The following is a 17500-nucleotide window of genomic DNA, read 5'->3' on the forward strand; positions in this document are numbered from 1 at the left end:
CTCGCTGGGCACTTCATCGTTCTTCTCTTCCTTAACATGATTTTTCTCGATCCGAGAGAGTTCCTGACGATCTTCAGGTTCATCTTCGTTCTCCTCGCCTCCAGAGCCCGAACTGGTCACAGGTTCTTCGGGAGGTTTCTGGGTCTTCTGCGGGTTACCGAGGGAAGGGCGAATATCCAGTACCCCCTCCTCCTCTTCCTCCTCCCCCTTATTCTTGGAGGGGGCTGAGGAGGAGGAGGAGGAGGAGGTTGAGGAAGGAGGAGAGCGAAGAGAAATGGAATACGTATTATCACCGTGGGGGTGTTTGGTGACTTGAGTCTGGGGTAAGTTTGTGTCTAAGGAGAGTAAAGGACGAGAGGAGGAGGAGGAAGAGGAGGAGGAGGAGATGGTGATGGTAGGTAGTGAGGATGACGTTCGAGGAGCATGTCTCCTGGCGAGGAGAACGTGGTGAGAAGTAGGTGAGAACTTGTACTCTGAGGTTTGTACTTGAGGTTGTACTTGTTGTCTTTCTTGTTGTAGCCGAAGTGCTGGGGCAGCAAGTGGCTCCTGGCGTGGGTCCCAGCGCCAGGCACGAGCGGTAGGACCCGCCCTTCGCTCGTGCGCGGGGCGGGGCTGGCCCGCGAAGGAACCGCCACCGCCACCGCCACCGCCACCGCCACCGCCCCCGCCCTCGCCGCCCCGCGCGATAGCAGAAGTAGTATCACAGTCAACTGAAGTCCCGGTCTCTCTCCGGCTTGCTACCGGCGAGAAAGATTCCCTATCACAGCCACGGGATTTGTCCTCCTCCTCCTCCTTCTCCTCCTCCTCCTCCTCCTCCTCCTCCTCCTCCTCCGACTTTTCTTCTTCCTTCTCCTTCTCCTCTTCATCTTCTCCTTCCCCCATCGGTTCATCATCCGTAGTTTTACCTTCGTCCGCACCCTCACGTGTGTCTTCTCTCTCTTTGATGTAACTCTTCTTGTTAATAGACACTTTCCCCTCGTCCAGTTTACTCTCCTCTTTAATAGCGGCCTTGTTATTCCCATTCCCTCTACCCTCACCCTTCCCCTCACCCTCCCCCTCACCCTCCCCCTCCCCCTCACCCTCACCAATTCCTTTCACTTTGTTTCCACAAGTGTTGCTATCACCGCACGTGTTGTCTTTGTGTAGTAGAACTCTCATTTTCTTTCTTCTCTCCTCCCTCATCTTCTTCTTGTCTTCGCCTTTCTTTGCCTTTCCTCCCACCAGCTTTCTTGTTCCTCTCTCTCCTCCGTGTTCCTCCCCCACTTCCCCGTCTTCCTCCTCCTCCTCCTCCTCCTCCTCCTCCTCCTTCTCTTCCTCATCCTCTACGTCGTTTCTTTTCCTCTTCTTCCTTTGCATTTGATCTTTTTGCACCCCCGGGTTGGCCTTCTCAAGCTTCGAGAACTCCTTCTCTGTTGTCATGTCCTTCTGATCTTGTTCCTCTTCGCTGTCGACGATGTCCGAAATATGCCACGTCGGCTCCTCCTTCTGCTGCCCACGCTTCGCAGCCCCCTCCTCGTCCCCGCCGGCCTCGCCCTCGTCGTCTTCTTCGTCATCGGAGAACGGGAAGATCTGAACGGACGATCCGCTGTGGACGCTGAAGGCGGGGCAGGCGATAGAGCCCGGCGCCAGCACGCCCGCGATTGGGCGGGGAGGCGAGGGGGACGAAGAGCTAGAGACAGTGGCGGCGTTGTCCTCCTCGTCGCCCTCGCCGTCGCCCGAGGAGCTGACGATGACGACGCTCCGGCGCTCCCGGGCGCCGCCAGTAGAGTCCTCTGTCGACGGAGTCAGAAAGTGCGACGTGAGAAGAGGGAAAGGCGACGCCTCCACCAAGGCCACGTCGCGGGGCCGAGGCCGCGAGGGTGAGGTCGAGGAGGAGCAGGGTAGGCCCGAGGACGGGGAGACGGAGGGCGATCCTGTCAGCAGAATGGTGGAGGAACACTCATGTTCCTCCGCCGCGGCTTGGCGCTGGAGGTGATGAAGGTCATGATGGTGGTGAAGGTGATGGTGAAGATGGTGATGATGGTGATGGTGATGATGGTGGAGACGCCTAGCGGCTGCGGATGAGGCGGAGGAGGGTGACGAGTCGGAGGAGGGAGAGGATGCGGAGGAGGAGGATGAGGAGGAGCGATGTTGGAGTTGGAGGATAGCGTAGGATGCGCGGATGGGACCCATGACTCGCTTAGTATTGTTCTTCTTGCCAATCAGTCACAACGCTAATGTCCCTCGACATGGCCACTGAACAAGATCACACGACTCTGCGCTCTCAATCTGTCCGTCTTAAGTCAAACTAACACTGCTTTCCACGTGTTTACACTCGAGTCTTGCCACTGCATAGCAATAAGCTCGTTTGAGCTGAGAGGGGGAGCTTGCGATATCCGGAAGACCTGGAGGGGATTTTGTTCATCTCCCAACCGCGACTCCGAGGCTTCAAGGGGCGACGGCTGCAAAAGAAGAAGAAGAAGGCTCGTGAAGCTTTAAGAAGAAGTAGAAGGCTCGTGAAGCTTTAAGAAGAAGAAGGCTCGTGAAACTTTAAGAAGAAGAAGAGGCTCGTGAAGCTTTGAGAGGAAGTAGAAGAAGGCTCGTGAAGCTTTAAGAAGAGGAAGAGGGCTCGTGAAGCTTTAAGAAGAGGAAGAAGGCTCGTGAAGCTTTAAGAAGAAGAAGAAGAAGGCTCGTGAAGCTTTAAGAAGAGGAAGAAGGCTCGTGAAGCTTTAAGAAGAAGAAGAAGGCTCGTGAAGCTTTGAGAAGAAGAAGAAGGCTCGTGAAGCTTTGAGAAGAAGAAGAAGGCTCGTGAAGCTTTGAGAAGAAGAAGAAGGCTCGTGAAGCTTTAAGAAGAAGAAGAAGGCTCGTGAAGATTTGAGAAGAAGAAGAAGGCTCGTGAAGCTTTGAGAAGAAGAAGAGGCTCGTGAAGCTTTGAGAAGAAGAAGAAGAAGGCTCGTGAACCTTTGAGAAGAAGAGGAAGACTCGTGAAGCTTTAAGAAGAAGAAGAAGGCTCGTGAAGCTTTAAGAAGAAGAAGAAGGCTCGTGAAGCTTTGAGAAGAAGAAGAAGGCTCGTGAAGCTTTGAGAAGAAGAAGAAGGTTGTTGACAGTGAAGCTTCTTTCGGCATGATTCGAAGTCAGATTAAGTTTATCGCCATATATGGGTTTGTGACGAAAGAAAATGTTGATACCTCGTTTCAGTGTAACATGTCTCAAAACTGTTTACCAAAACCAAGTATAAATTTGTTGATATTGAAAGATTTATGACCAAGCGAAGGATCACAAACAAGAATACCTTGCAGCTATGTACCACATTGAAAAAATAAGTTCATTTAAGTTTGAATAGATTCGATTTATAAAGATTTGTGATCAAACAAAATATTGTGAACGAAGAGAACTTGTACATATGTGACAAATATTGCAATGAGATTCATTCAAATCAGATTTGTTGTCAAAGAAAGAATTGCAAACAGGAAAATAAATAAATGCGTGTCCTGTCACCCAATCGAGCCAGTTTCGTATTGAAACAGTGATCTAGCATTTTGAAATTATATATTTGAAAGGTGTCATGCATTGGGCCCAGTGGTTCTGATGTTTTGCATTTGTGATAAGTGATTTCTTAATTTTGGCAACATTTACTACTACTACTACTACTACTTCTACTACTACTACTACTACTACTACTACTACTACTACTACTACTACTACTACTACTACTACTACTACTACTACTACTACTACTACTACTACTACTACTACTACTACTACTACTACTACTACTACTACTACTACTACTACTACGACTATTACTACTCCTTTACTACTACTACTACTACTACTACTACTACTACTACTACTACTACTACTACTACTACTACTACTACTACTACTACTACTACTACGACTATTACGACTATTCTATTGTTTATCAGGACTGCAGTCCTATCACCGCTTTCACTATACCTCTCCAGACTGGCTTGTCTTCAGCTGTTTCTCTCCAGTCTTCCCCATATGATATAAACAAACAGGTCTGAAAAAGGATAGATCCAATGGTTTTTCAATGTAAGTTGTGAAGAATTCTTGTTTACCGTAACTTTTTTTCATCTGGGTCTTACGATATTATAGTTTTGTGCATAGTCATTGGAATTTAGTGTAAAGTTCATTACTCGGTGTAGTCAAAGTTATTTGAAACGTGTGTAAAAAATTTCTCACAAGTTGTGGAGACAATTTCCCATGAACGTAAACTAGAAACAATGAACAAAAGTAATTCTAAGATATCCTTTGTCAAACACAACCCAGCCAGAAAATAATAATGCAAAACTAACTTAGATCTAGGTTCATTTCGAATTATCTGACCTCTTGTTAAAGTTCATTTATTGATTGATAACGTCCTCCTATCATTTTCATTTCTTTCCATCAGAGATGAAATTGAAAAACTTTAAAACAAATGAATCTAACGACGTGAGAAAATCTTGGCATCTTGGCTCACGAAAAAGATATGAAAGATATTACATTATAGATATCCTTGCATCTTTCCTCGTTCATGCAAACCCTGAGGATAACATTTTCTACATTCTTCAGCAAAGAAAACGTGAGTGAATGAATTACGAAGTCATGATGTTGTTTACAGAAGACCCGATGTATATCAATCCAGAAAACGAAGATGATTGTTCTCTTGAATATTTTATGACCGCCTCCAGGCAATTCACACGAAATATACACGACATAGTATTGTTTAAGCTCTCCTCAGACTGTTCCATTTAGGTGGAAAGAATTCTCCTTGCGAGTTTAAAGTGTGAAGAAGTATCAAAACCTGTCTTGAATATCTTCTTGATCTATTTACACTGCGTCTTTCCTTACCGTGGTTTGAAATGCATGACGTGAAAATGAACAAGCAAAAACACCTTTGACCTGTGTTTACCTAGGATGTGATATGGTTGTACGGTCTGTTGTCATTACTCTCCCTCTTTCTCTCTCTCTCTCTCTCTCTCTCTCTCTCTCTCTCTCTCTCTCTCTCTCTCTCTCTCTCTCTCTCTCTCTCTCTCTCTCTCTCTCTCTCTCTCTCTCTCTCTCTCTCTCTCTCTCTCTCTCTCTCTCTCTCTCTCTCTCTCTCTCTCTCTCTCTCTCTCTCTCTCTCTCTCTCTCTCCTGTGTTTGTACCTGAATGTCTCATACTAGCAACATTTAACTTTGTGGTTATATGATTCATCGCCACTTGCCTCTCAAGTTCTTTAGCCTGTGTATCTGTGCTCCAAGTTTTCAATTGTTTCGTATATTCTTTCCAAAAACCTTCAATGGGGGAACGTTCCCTTGTGTGAACGAAATCACTTGACGACAGCTTGTTAAAATACACAATAATGAACATCATCATCTCCTGGCTCATCGTTCACTTGTGCTAAGTGGCGGTTTGTTTTCATGAGAACGTTTCTCATGTCGTGTAATATCGAAAGTCTGTAGTCGTGTACAGTTGGCGTCACTTCTAAACGTTACACCGGTAAAATAACAACGTGGCATGTGTCATATATCTTTGTGAATAAATCAGTGTGTAACTATGTGTTGGTATCCGTATAACGCCGCCACTTTAATAATATATAACGTGGATGACCTGGTATCATGATGTAAACAAACACATATATGCCACATTTTGTATGACACTTCGACAGCTATACCAGTTATAATTGCCCGTAGATGTATAACAAATAGCATAAATCTGTAGTTTAATGTATTAACTCTAAAACACGAAGCACCGTCTATTGCGTAGGTATATTCGAGATGTGTACCATCACAAGTGTACAAACGCACACACAAATAGATTTCATAATAAATGTCAAAGTATATATCAATATACACGTCTCTGTTCATGTTACATGCATTGACTCGTATAAATGTATGTTAAAATTGTTGAAACATGCATATTTGTGGAAGAGGATTAACACTCTTGGGCCTGGTTGATATGCAAATAATTTTAACACAATGACGCACTGACTGATACCATCCGGTTTTACTCAGCTGTGGGGTGGCCCTGGGGTCGGACGCGGCTTCTAGAGTTCGAGGCCACGTTTTGTCCCTGATCCAAGCCCACAGCTCACTAAGATCACCAGGTCTTTGTTAGATTAAAAGCCCTGTGAAATACCTCATTGTTTTAAGAATGTTGCTCAGAAATCTTAGGCTCTTTCGTGCCCTCGCCAGGTATTTGGTCGACTTCTGCAGATATAAACCTATGTGAGTCATATTTCCACGTGTGTGTGTAGGTGTGTAGCTGCTCGTCCTACTCTTGTGATTCATAGGTGACGTAAAAAGACCCGTGTGTGAAATTTGGGTCTTACCGTGAAAGACTAAGTCGCGAATAACAAAGTTGGACGATTCTGTTTTATTTTTTTCGAATGAATTGCCGGGTTCCTCTTTTTTTTGTGATTTTTTTTTTCAAGATCGTGTAAATGTTTGTGACATTCTGTTCGTAAATTACGAAATTGTCTTTAAAATATTTTTTCTTTTCTTTTTTCTTCTCTTTTTTCTTTAGCAGAGTAGTGGCAGATGATAACAGTGATGTCACGTTATCCGCGCAATCGCATGTTTCGATCACAAACCTATGGAATTCAATTCAAACAAAATATATTTCAGTCTGTGGGTATTAGCTGCTGTGTAACTATACCTCAGAACTACATTGTATGACTCAAACACTTCAACATTGTCAGAACTCACTCCTTACTTCATATCAGGATAAAGTTTATTTTTGTCACTGGAATAAGAAGTACACTGTAAATAAGTAGATTCGGTATATCAGTGTCAATGATTTCTCGAACTGCAATCGACTGGTTCACAAAACATCAGACTTGTCTCAGCTCGATTTGAGTATTACTTATAACAACGATGCACAAGCAGTTGAAGAAGTGTTTCTTGAACTTCACATGAATAAGGGACAGAAATTGTGTCAACTTGTGTACACTAAGGAAGTGTTGATTCAAGTGTGTCTTGATGTCTCCTTTTAGTAGACATTGAAAAACCTTATTAGAGATTAGAAATATATTAGCATACTCTCAATACCTCAGTATACCTCTTTAGAATATATCTCTCTCTCTAAGAATAGGTATACCTTTTGTTTTAGTGTGACCAAATCACTCAAACTGATTAAATTACACTGTCAGGGTAAACAGGGTTTGCGTTTGATGGAACAGCGTGTAAGAACATGATTTTTTTCTCTTAAGTTGCTGGTGAGCAGATTACTATCAAAACGGATTCTTTTTGAACAGATTTCCTTTTTCACACTAATGCGCCATAAACCATGGAAGTCTGGAAATGACGCTCACATTAAACAAATTAGAATTATCATTATTGTCTTTTTTTTTTTTTTTTTTTTTTTTTTGACAAACGTCTTGCGAATGTGGCGTTCTTGCCCCTCAAGGTCAAAATACTTTTTTTCTTCTTTGTTTTTCAGGATGGGGTTGGGTGTCGGAGTATCCGCAAAGATTTTCTTGTATCTGAAGTCTCCCCCATATGCACTAGGGGCCACGCTAGGCATCATGTCTGCAAGAACATACTCGAATGTCCCACGGCCCATGTAAACACGGGCACTGCAAAGAAAACGGGGGCCGGGACACGATGAAGGCGGAGGTACAAAATGGCCCGTGGAAAAAAAAATAATTCACGAGAGATCTACACTTGTATCACTGATTCTACGGGTTCCCTTGCCCAGACAGACGGTACAGAAGTCATGCCAGGTGCGTTCTGTAGCATCAGAGCAAAGAACACTGCCTTCTTGTGTCTTCTACCCCATTCCTCTGGAGCAGGGAGTTGATGGACGAGACGCCAGTCGGCGGCCGCGTGTTGTTCTTCGTTTGGCGGGAAGAACCCGTCGCCGGAGGTCGCCGACTCCTTCGTCGGGAGTCGGAATCACTCGGCCTTTGGGGAAAAGAACGACCTCCGTGTTGGCGGACCCACCTGCCCATCGCGGTGCGCACGGCGGGAGAAGGTCGGAAACACACATCACGACCACCAAGGCATGGGTAACTACCGGCACTCTCTTGTTTGGCACCTGGCATCCCGTCTCCCACAACCCACCCCACCTTCTCCCCCCCCTCTCCCCCTTCGCATTTCTTCCGACAACCCCTCCTAGCCCCCCTCCGCCCTGCCCCGTTCACCAAGGGCACCTATTGGCCCAAGGTGATGGGCGTGGCTTGTGAAACCTCCATTTTGTGACACTGGGCAGCAAATGGCACGCGCGGACCCGGACCGTGGCATCACCTATGTGGATGTACACGTCCCAGGCATCCAGGAATACGTGTGCATGGAACCGCGGAACGCATGCCATGCATGCCTGCATGACTGATGTAGACGCAAATACATGCGTTGGATGTCCCTCTGGCCTGCTGTGGTGAGGTCGGCTTCGATCCTGGGTCGATTCACAACAGCTACCGGCGAAGGCTGCCCGTGCACTTGGGGCAAGGGTGGTGGCTTTGATTACAGTTTAGCTCCTACAGGCGTTAATACATCGTGTGTTCTCAGCAATCGTACAGAACACTATGTATTTGTTATACATCTATATATATGTATATATAATGTATGTATATTGAATGTATATACATTTTAATGTATACATGTATATATGTACGTATATGTGTATGTATGAATGCATGTATGTATTTATGTACAGCATGTACAAATTCATGTATGTATATATGTGTATATGCTTGTATGTACGAATGTATATATGTATATACTGTATGTATATGAACATGTTTATGAACATGTGCACATTTTTGTATGTTTATGTGTATAAATATATATGTATATATATATGTGTGTGTATGTGTATGTATATATATATATATATATATATATATGTGTTTGTATATATATGTATATATATATATATATACATACACGAGTATATACACATATGTATATATATATACATTATATATATATATATATATATGTATGTATGTATGTATGTATGTATGTATGTATGTATGTATGTGTATACATGTATGAACATATATGTACCGTTCAATATGCTAGCTTGGGTCCATCTTGCTGGAGGCCCGCACCTCCCAGGTAGCCGGTTACAGTCACCGGATTGACCCATAAGTCTCTCAGGGAAGAAATATCGTGTTGTTGTCTGCATTTGGAAAGGCTAAAGTAATGGAAAATGAAGTGTTTGGTGTCCTTTGTGTGATGGTTGCGTCAGGGGCAGTTTGTTCTTTGCGGCTAAACCTATTATGTGCTAGTAGCGTCTTATTGCTGGGTGGTGACCTGAACGCAGTCGTATTTGTGCGTTTTTTGCTTCTATTTAGGAAGGATTTTTATCTGTAATGTTTAGAGGGTTTTGATGGGATAGAGGGTTTGGTGGTCGGTCTTGTACTGCTTGTTTTGCGTTCTGAGTGTTAATGTGATTTTGTATGAATTGTTTGGTGCAAGTGAATGGTTTTAGATGTTTGAATAATTGTCTGCTGGTGTAGTTTTTTTCGTTGTATAAGTTGGTTGTGGTTTTGTAGTGTAATGAGATGGGTTAGCATGGTTCAGGGTTTTGGCATAGTGTGTGTAGCTGCGTGCAAGCATTCTATTATGATTATTTAAGTACATCTCTTATTATCCTCAATATTTAATTCTCTACAGTTTGTAAAGTGTCTTAATGTTTGCTTTCTTAGTTTATGGAAACCATACTGTGGAAGCGTAGTCAAGTGTGGTTCTCAAGAACTCTTTGTTAAATATGATTTGTTTCCCTCTGCTGCCCAAAGTCCATGTTTAAGGCTGTTTCGTGTATGTATATTTCTTGTTGGTTTTCATTCCTAGATCCTTTGCGTTGCCGGTTGAAGGTCATGTGATTATCAAACGTGAAGCCCAGAATTTTTGGATTCTTTTCAAATGGAAGGTCCTGATCATTCACCCTTACTATTGAATGTTTCTTTAATTCAGGGTTGTCTAGGGGGTGATTTATGTTACTAATGACTTCTGGGGGGTGAGATCTCCATTCTATTATTTATAAGCCATTTTCCTAGTTTAAGTAAGCTTGGGTGTTCTTAGCCAAGATTTTGTATTTGCTGTATAGGGTTATTATAGTCAGATTACCTGCGTAGGTGAGCGATTTTATGTTATGTTCTGGATCTAGTGTTAGGAGAGTGTTAGGAGAGTACTTAGAACATATTTGAGAGTATTACTACTTGGGAGACTCCGCTGCACAGTATTTTAGTGCCAGAAATATTATTTTTTAGTTACTCTGCACTGTCTGCGAGCTAAGAAGTTTGTTAGTTATTTCTTGTCGTTGTTGTGTATGTCTTTCTCTATGATCTCTTTTGATAGCATGTTCCTAAAAACTTTATCAAGTGGCTTGATTTTGTGTGTGTGTGTGTGTGTGTGTGTGTGTGTGTGTGTGTGTGTGTGTGTGTGTGTGTGTTGCTTTCTTGTTGAATTCCTGTAGAACTTGTTAGGTCATGATCAAAAGAAGTGGGCTGATGGAGTGGGCCTCCTTGGAATTCATCTTGGTTTGGGGAGGTGGGCAGATTGATTATCTTTCTGCTATAAGTCTTTCCATTGGTTTGAACATAGTGGTTAATAATAAGATTGGTCTGTAGGTGGGTTGGCTTTGATATGGCTATTATATGGACCAATTTCCAGGTTTTTTGAACTATGTTGTATATCCATGAGGGGTTGAAAGTATCAGTCAAACCTTTTTGTATTTGGACAAAGATTTTTGAGATGGATGTTTGAGATTCTTCCTGGGCCTTCAACATGTGATTTTTTTTTTTTTCAATTTTTATCGGTCCTTTCATGTTTTTGTGCCTATTTCAACTTTTTGTGTTTCTTGTAATTTTTCTGTATAGATTTGTGGATTTGAAACCTGTTTTAGAGATTTTTTCTAATGACATTGCATTACTCTTTTGGTGAAAGTATGTTTTGCTTTACTTTTTTTTATTAACTTTTTATTTATGATAGTTCTGTTGGTTCTCCATACTTGTTTGTTATTTATTTTTGCTATATTTTTCTATTTGTTTTCTCGTCCTTGTGGTGTCTTTGTTTACTTGTTATAGCAGCTTTTAGTTTTTTTTAGTTTTTGTTAGCTTTAGCTCGTCTCATCTTTTATGGTGGCTATCCCCGGTGTGTAGTTGGGGTTCAATTATATCTGTAACTTCTTGTAATGTACCTCTTACTGGCCCTCTGAATGGTCAATGATATCTCTAAATTGGTCTGTCAATGGGTGAAAACTAGTCTATATGGAAGATTTCTTAAGTTTCATTATGTTTCCATTATGAATTCTTGTCAATTTACTTTCCTCGTAGGTTATGGATGTCCCTTTGTACGTAGATTGTGTTTTTCTTTCCAGTTCTCTGGTGATCTTTATTGAGAAATGGTCTGAGGGGAGGTCGCGTATGGCTTCTCGTGTTATGTCAAGTGATTATGCTAATGACATCTGCTGAAGAGGATCACAGATAGTGATCGAAATATACGGATCTTTTTCCTTTCGCCTATTCTTCTCCGAAAGTGGGTCATTAGTATAATTTTACCAATGTGCTACGACATTACTTTGTTGTTATATCAAAAGATGTTGCTTATTAAGGAGATTGTCTGGTAGGGTGGTTAATGGAATTCAATATGTTTAGGTTAGGGAGTTGTCCTCGTATTCTATTTCCTTTCTGGTCTGCTGTTTGTGTGTTTAGCCAAATTAGGTGGTGTGTGTTCAGATCACTGCCAGGATATAAATGTTTGTTAAGAGGTTGGGGTTTTAGGATGTAGCGTTGGAAGGTTGATGTAGTGATTGTATGTAAATATTTGTGACGTTGTAAGCTGTCTTCTTTATTTGTGTTTGGATTAAGATTATTTCTATTGTGTTGTTTGTTAGTGCTTTTTCTGTTGTGGGGGAATGGTACTTTGTGGTCTTTTAGTGATTTGTCCGTCTTTGTGTTGAGTGTTTTCTTCTCTAACTTGTATATTCGATGAATCCGGACAGCCTGGATTGGGATGTTAGTTTTGCTTCCTGGATTAGCGCTACATGTATGCTGCATTTATGTAAGAATTGAAGTAGCACTGTGCGTTTGTTAATAATACCAGTGATGTTTATTTGTAGTATGTTTAGTGTGTGTTTTTTGTGCTAGAGTGTAGCATGTATATATATATATATATATATATATATATATATATATATATATATATAATATGAATACATGTATATGCATATGCATGTATATGTATATGTATGTGTGTATATCTGTATGTGCGTGTATGTATGTACATGAGTACAGTGTGAGTACAATGTGACAGATATTCCAAGTTAGCAAATATTCTAATGAAAAGGACTGTGTAGATAGAAAAGAGACATAAAATGCTGTTCACAGCTGAACTGGGCAAGTTTTTTTATGAAAAGTAGGAATTAGAAAAAGAGAAAAAGAAACATGGATCGTATAGAAGAAACTACTCGGAAAGGTAAAATCATTAAAGCGTCTTAGTGCAGAATGTCCTTCGGGAATGGACAATAACCTCTTTGAAATATAGAAATGAAGGCATTATTAGATACAGATGCAATGATAAAAGGAGTAGGAGGATTTTGTCGAAAGATTATTCTTCAAATGCTACAGTTCATCGAGTAAACACGTCTGTGAACGTTAGCGGTATACGATAAGTTTCATGAAGTATCGTTCACATTAAAAAGTATAAAACAAGGAAAAGTACCTGGAGAGGAAAAAAATCGATATATCTTCTGAAGGACACATTAACAGAAGTTAATGGTAGATTAATTTAACCACATAATGCGCTCCTGAATCGTGATACAATGTTGTAGCGATTTTAGTTCGCAAGAAAGTAGTCCAGAAATACCCTACTAATTTCTGTCCGATTAATTTGTTAATAAATATATGAAAGGACTTTTCTAAGATATTTGCAAATTGCTTTGGTAAAGTTTTAGATAAAAAATATTGAAGAGAATAGGAGAGGTTAAAGAGTCAACTATCAACCGTCTATACAGAGTTATCAAATGAAGAAAACTACATAATAGACCTTTGTTTTTAGCGTTTATAGGTTATAAAAAATATTTTATTTGGTAAAACAAACGACAATGATAAGCTATACAAAGAGCAAACGAATACATTTTAATGATTTTTCATAACATTTACGTCTGTAATTCGACTACATAAGGATATAAAGATCAAGATCGAGAAAGGAGTAAGGTAGGGCAATGTAACTTCACCCTAATTATATACTGTATGCTTTGAAGGGGTTTTCAAAGAGCTCGTTTGGAAAGGGAAAGGTTTGAATCTTAACGTGTTTTGCAGATCACACAAACACACACACACACACACACACACACACACACTCACACACACACACATACACTGTGAGAGAGATACAGAGGGAATTACATAGAGGCATAGAGAGAAAGAGAGAGAAAGAGAGAGAGAGAGAGAGAGAGAGAGAGAGAGAGAGAGAGAGAGAGAGAGAGAGAGAGAGAGAGAGAAACAAATGAAAGCAAGAATATCAAAGACTAACCCAAAAATCAAGAAGTCCTGAGATAACCGCTGCAGAAAGTTGAAGAGGAAGAACATGTTTGTCTGAGTTCAGATTCCGCTTTGAGAGTCCAAGCCATGGCTGGGTGAGAATATTCTCTTCGAGGGCACCCTCTTTCCATACTCTCCACAAATGTCATTATTTGGTATATGTTCCTCAGCCAATACACTCTCTTCTTGCTATTGGTCACCAATGCTGTTTTACGGTTCTTATCTCCTTAATCTATCACGTGACACATTTTCCCTTCTACAATGGGCATCACAAGGGCACAGGATGGCCCAAAAGTCGTTGAGGCATTACAATGTATGATCATTTCTTTATTATTTGACCTTAGGCCCGATAAGTGACTCCAGCAAGATGGAGCAACATCTCACGTCGCAAGAGAGGCAATACAGTTGCTGATCAATGTTTCTATACTGCATTAAGATTCCATGAACATATGAGTAATAGTAAACTAGGTATTAAAAGTCAAAACCCTTCAGTGACTTTTGGGCCACCCTGTATATCTACAACGCCTCCGGAAGTAAAAGGGTTGTTCGCGTCTTACAACGCCTCTTGGTCATTGTCCTGCCCTGTAATTAAAGCGGCCCTGCTTTGGATGCACTGTGCCTTGCTACATCGCTTCTGACCCAGAGCAGTGGGTGTGATACAGGTATGACCCGTCATCCACGAGGAGCTAAAAGAGAGGGAAACAATGATGGATGGATGGGAGTGGAATACGTTGAAGCGAGTGCGTGCCTTGAATGGCTCCTTTCTTTTTTATAAGAGGAAAAAAGCCTTAATACATAGATAAATAGGAACCCTAAGCTTCCCCTGTTTCCCTGTGGTTACCACCTTGCAGAGAAGGAACGTCATCAGGCCAAAGGTGGTCCTCAAGGCTCTCCACTGAAGCTGGGTCCTCTCAAGTTGAATCCCTAAGCGACTCGTTAACTAACCATCCTCTCTCTGATTGAGACACTTCTCCCCCACCCTAAGAAACCTACTATCTTTAGGGCACATTTTCTTGTTCTGTTCCTCCTCCGTTCACCACCTTATCTACCCCTAAATGTCTAAGAACTCTTTTGTCATCGAAGTCACTTCTTCGAACTCGCCTCTTCTTTCTTCGAACTCACTTCTTCTTTGAATTTACTTCCTCTTGATTTAATTTGAATTGGTTTCCACTCCATCCTATTCTTATCACCTCGTTCTAGTTCATTATCCTCTTCTTTCCCTCACAGATGTTGTAAACTCTTATGGCTTCTCTTCATTGTCTGAGGTCAATAGTGCACCATCGTCCATCAGTGTACTGCTTAATGTCTACACTCATTTCCTACGCCCGAAATAATTCCAATTTGAAAATCCTTTTACTCAACTGTCTTATCACTCTACCAATTTGAATGTTGAACAACTATAGAAAAATCACACACCCTTCCTTCAACCTAATTAAGAAGGAAATAGACAAGACCTGGAATGGACTTGTTAACCATGTAGTGAGCACTTTAACAATTGGTTGTTAGAGAAGATTAGATAAGGGATGACAGCTGGTAAGGGACAAGGAACTGCCAGGTGTAGGACTTATGATCTCTTACAGTCTCTTCCATTCTTATGTTCTTATTCCAGGTCTTCTATCTTCATCAACTTTTCTCTCAAGCTATACGTCCCCAGTAACTTTTACATTGATTTCTGGTTATTGACACATACCTTATCCATAATAATAATAATAATAAAACACACCAGGTAACTCTCCTAGCAATCTTTCTTGTTTGTTTGTTTGTTTGAGCGTGAAGAATGATACATGGACTCAGAAATTTGCCTTACGAAGAGAGGCTTAGGCACTTTAACTGACACTCTCTGGAAAGACGCAGAGTGCGGGGTGATCTAATAGAGGTGTTGAAGTGGATCAAGAGCTTTTAACAAGGGTGATGCAAACAAGGATATCATATCAAAATAGTGCAGGACTCGCAGTAATGGATTTAAACTGGACAAATTTAGATTTAAAAAGGAAATAGGCAAGAATTGGTTTACTAATAGGGTGGTCAACGAATGGAATAGACTTAGTAACCATGTAGTGAGCGCTGAAACTATAAGTTGTTTTAAGAAACGGTTAGACAACTTTATGGATGGGGATGACAGGTGATGATGGATATGGAGCTGCCTAGTGTAGGCCTTATGGTCTCTTGCAGTCTCCTTCATTCTTATGTTCTTATGTTGAATTATCTCCACACCCTCTCCTTGACACTACTGTCCTAGTTTACTGGAAATGAAAAATCAATCCCACAGGCAAACTGGCAGCCTATTGATTCTCTCTTTAGACACATAATCATCCATCATACACCCAGGTCCCACCTCATCCTATCTCCTCCTTCACCCTATCCTTTATTTGTTACTCTACACCCTGGTAGGAAGACTCTACTGGAACACCCTAATGCAGGGCGGCGGATGTATTCTAAAAACTAGTTACTTCTTTTCTTACTTAGAGCAAATCTCCAACCACGTTTATTTCCTCTACTTTACTTTCTCTTGGTGTGACTACACAACCTCACCTTCATCTTGTGGCCTCCCCCCCCCCCAACCTTGAAAAAAGGACTGGATGGGCAGAAAGCAACCACAGGACTGGAAAGACGGACAAGCCTTATCGTTCCAGGTTCAACTCAAAGCCATACCATTCCTCTCTCTCTCTCTCTCTCTATGTCTGTTTTGTCTCCCTATTTCTCTCTCTCTCTATCTCTCTTCTCTCCCTCTCCCTCTCCCTCTCTCTCTCTCTCTCTCTCTCTCTCTCTCTCTCTCTCTCTCTCTCTCTCTCTCTCTCTCTCTCTCTCTCTCTCTCTCTCTCTCTCTCTCTCTCTCTCTCTCTCTCTCTCTCTCTCTCACACACACACACACACATTTTCTTGTTTTACCCCTTTTCATCCACCGTATAATTACAATTTCTCTTTTTATGCCACTGAAATGGGTCAGAATGACCTAACCTGCATCAAAACAAGCGGATTCTGTAACCGTTGCATCTACTCATTTTCATCTTCATTTTTCTCACTTCCTCTTTTCTGTCTCCCATTTTCGTATAGAGTATTAAGATGTCAAATTTAATACAATCAATACATTAATGATACCCATACGGACCCGAGTCACGGGGTTCTTTTTTGATTGGAAACTAATTGACACTCAAAGAAGAATGTTTATCACTTTGAACTTCTACGAGTCTTCTTCTCCTTTTCTGCGAACTTTCTTTAACCTCTCCTTCCCTATTCCACTTCAAGGATAGAAACTCTGGTTTTAGGCGATAAAACACAATAATCTATCTTTCTATTCCTCTCCATTCGCCATCCATCAATATGCTGGACTCGATTTTTCAAATATATTTTGGTTGTCATAATTGTCCTTGAAAGGTTGATTATATTGATTTTTTAAGTTAACATATAAGTTCTTTTTCATTTTTTTTTTAAATTTGTCTAACTTAATGTTCGTTCTCTATTCTTGTCCTCTTTGGAAATGATTTCCTTACCTTTCGTATACGAAAATCGGCAAAATTCAGATCAAGAACAAGTGACTTGAAACTTTCGTGGGTTGATGTAAATACAAGCTCTTCTCTTCTCTGCATCCCCTCTCTTCTCCTCTCTTCTCCTCTCTTCTCCTCCTTCTCGTCCTCTTTACTCATCTATCGTCTTATCCCTTTTACTCAACTACGAGTATAAGCAAATTTATTTTACCTTGTTTACAGGGAAATTCGAATTTCATTTGTTTGTGTACTTGGTTGAATGAGCGGTTTGGACAAGACATGAATGAAGAATTCTTTGGTCAGTTGGGAACCGACGAAGAAAGATTATTTGTCCTTGGACGAGGCGCCATTTGTAAGCAATGTGCAACGACGCAAGATGTCGCCATATTCTTTCAATATTTTGTTTTATTTTTGGAGGCGTTGATAAGCCGACTTCACATCTGTGGCGTTGAATAATAATGATAATAATGATAATGATCATGGTAATAATGATAATAATGATTATCAATAATAATAGTAACTATTGATAATAATGATAATGTTGATAATCATGATA

General features: G+C 41.2%; 2 protein-coding genes across 2 annotated transcripts in view; both read right to left on the bottom strand.

The window, feature by feature from the left end:
* LOC143035907 (esterase E4-like) overlaps positions 1-1013 on the bottom strand; it is a 113596-nt gene extending 112583 nt beyond the window's left edge. Inside the window, exon 1 of the mRNA XM_076203109.1 lies at positions 1-1013. This exon is cut by the window's left edge and continues 227 nt beyond it. Within this exon, the coding sequence (XP_076059224.1) occupies positions 1-882 (882 nt within the window). The 5' untranslated portion in view covers positions 883-1013.
* On the bottom strand, positions 986-7997 carry LOC143035658 (uncharacterized). Its single transcript, XM_076202524.1, has 3 exons — positions 7914-7997; positions 1080-2441; positions 986-990 (listed from the first exon to the last, which is right to left on the bottom strand). The coding sequence occupies exons 2-3, from the start codon at positions 2170-2172 to the stop codon at positions 986-988; spliced, it is 1098 nt and encodes a 365-aa protein (XP_076058639.1). The 5' UTR covers positions 2173-2441; positions 7914-7997.
* Between the last annotated feature and the right edge of the window lie 9503 nt (positions 7998-17500).

Source organism: Oratosquilla oratoria, chromosome 19, assembly GCF_046742065.1.
Source record: "Oratosquilla oratoria isolate Oo_2021 chromosome 19, ASM4674206v1, whole genome shotgun sequence".
Lineage (NCBI taxonomy): Eukaryota > Metazoa > Arthropoda > Malacostraca > Stomatopoda > Squillidae > Oratosquilla > Oratosquilla oratoria.

Excerpts from the sequence above, each read along its gene's own strand:
- LOC143035658 (XM_076202524.1), bottom strand. The coding sequence starts at position 2,172 with ATGGGTCCCATCCGCGCATCCTACGCTATCCTCCAACTCCAACATCGC.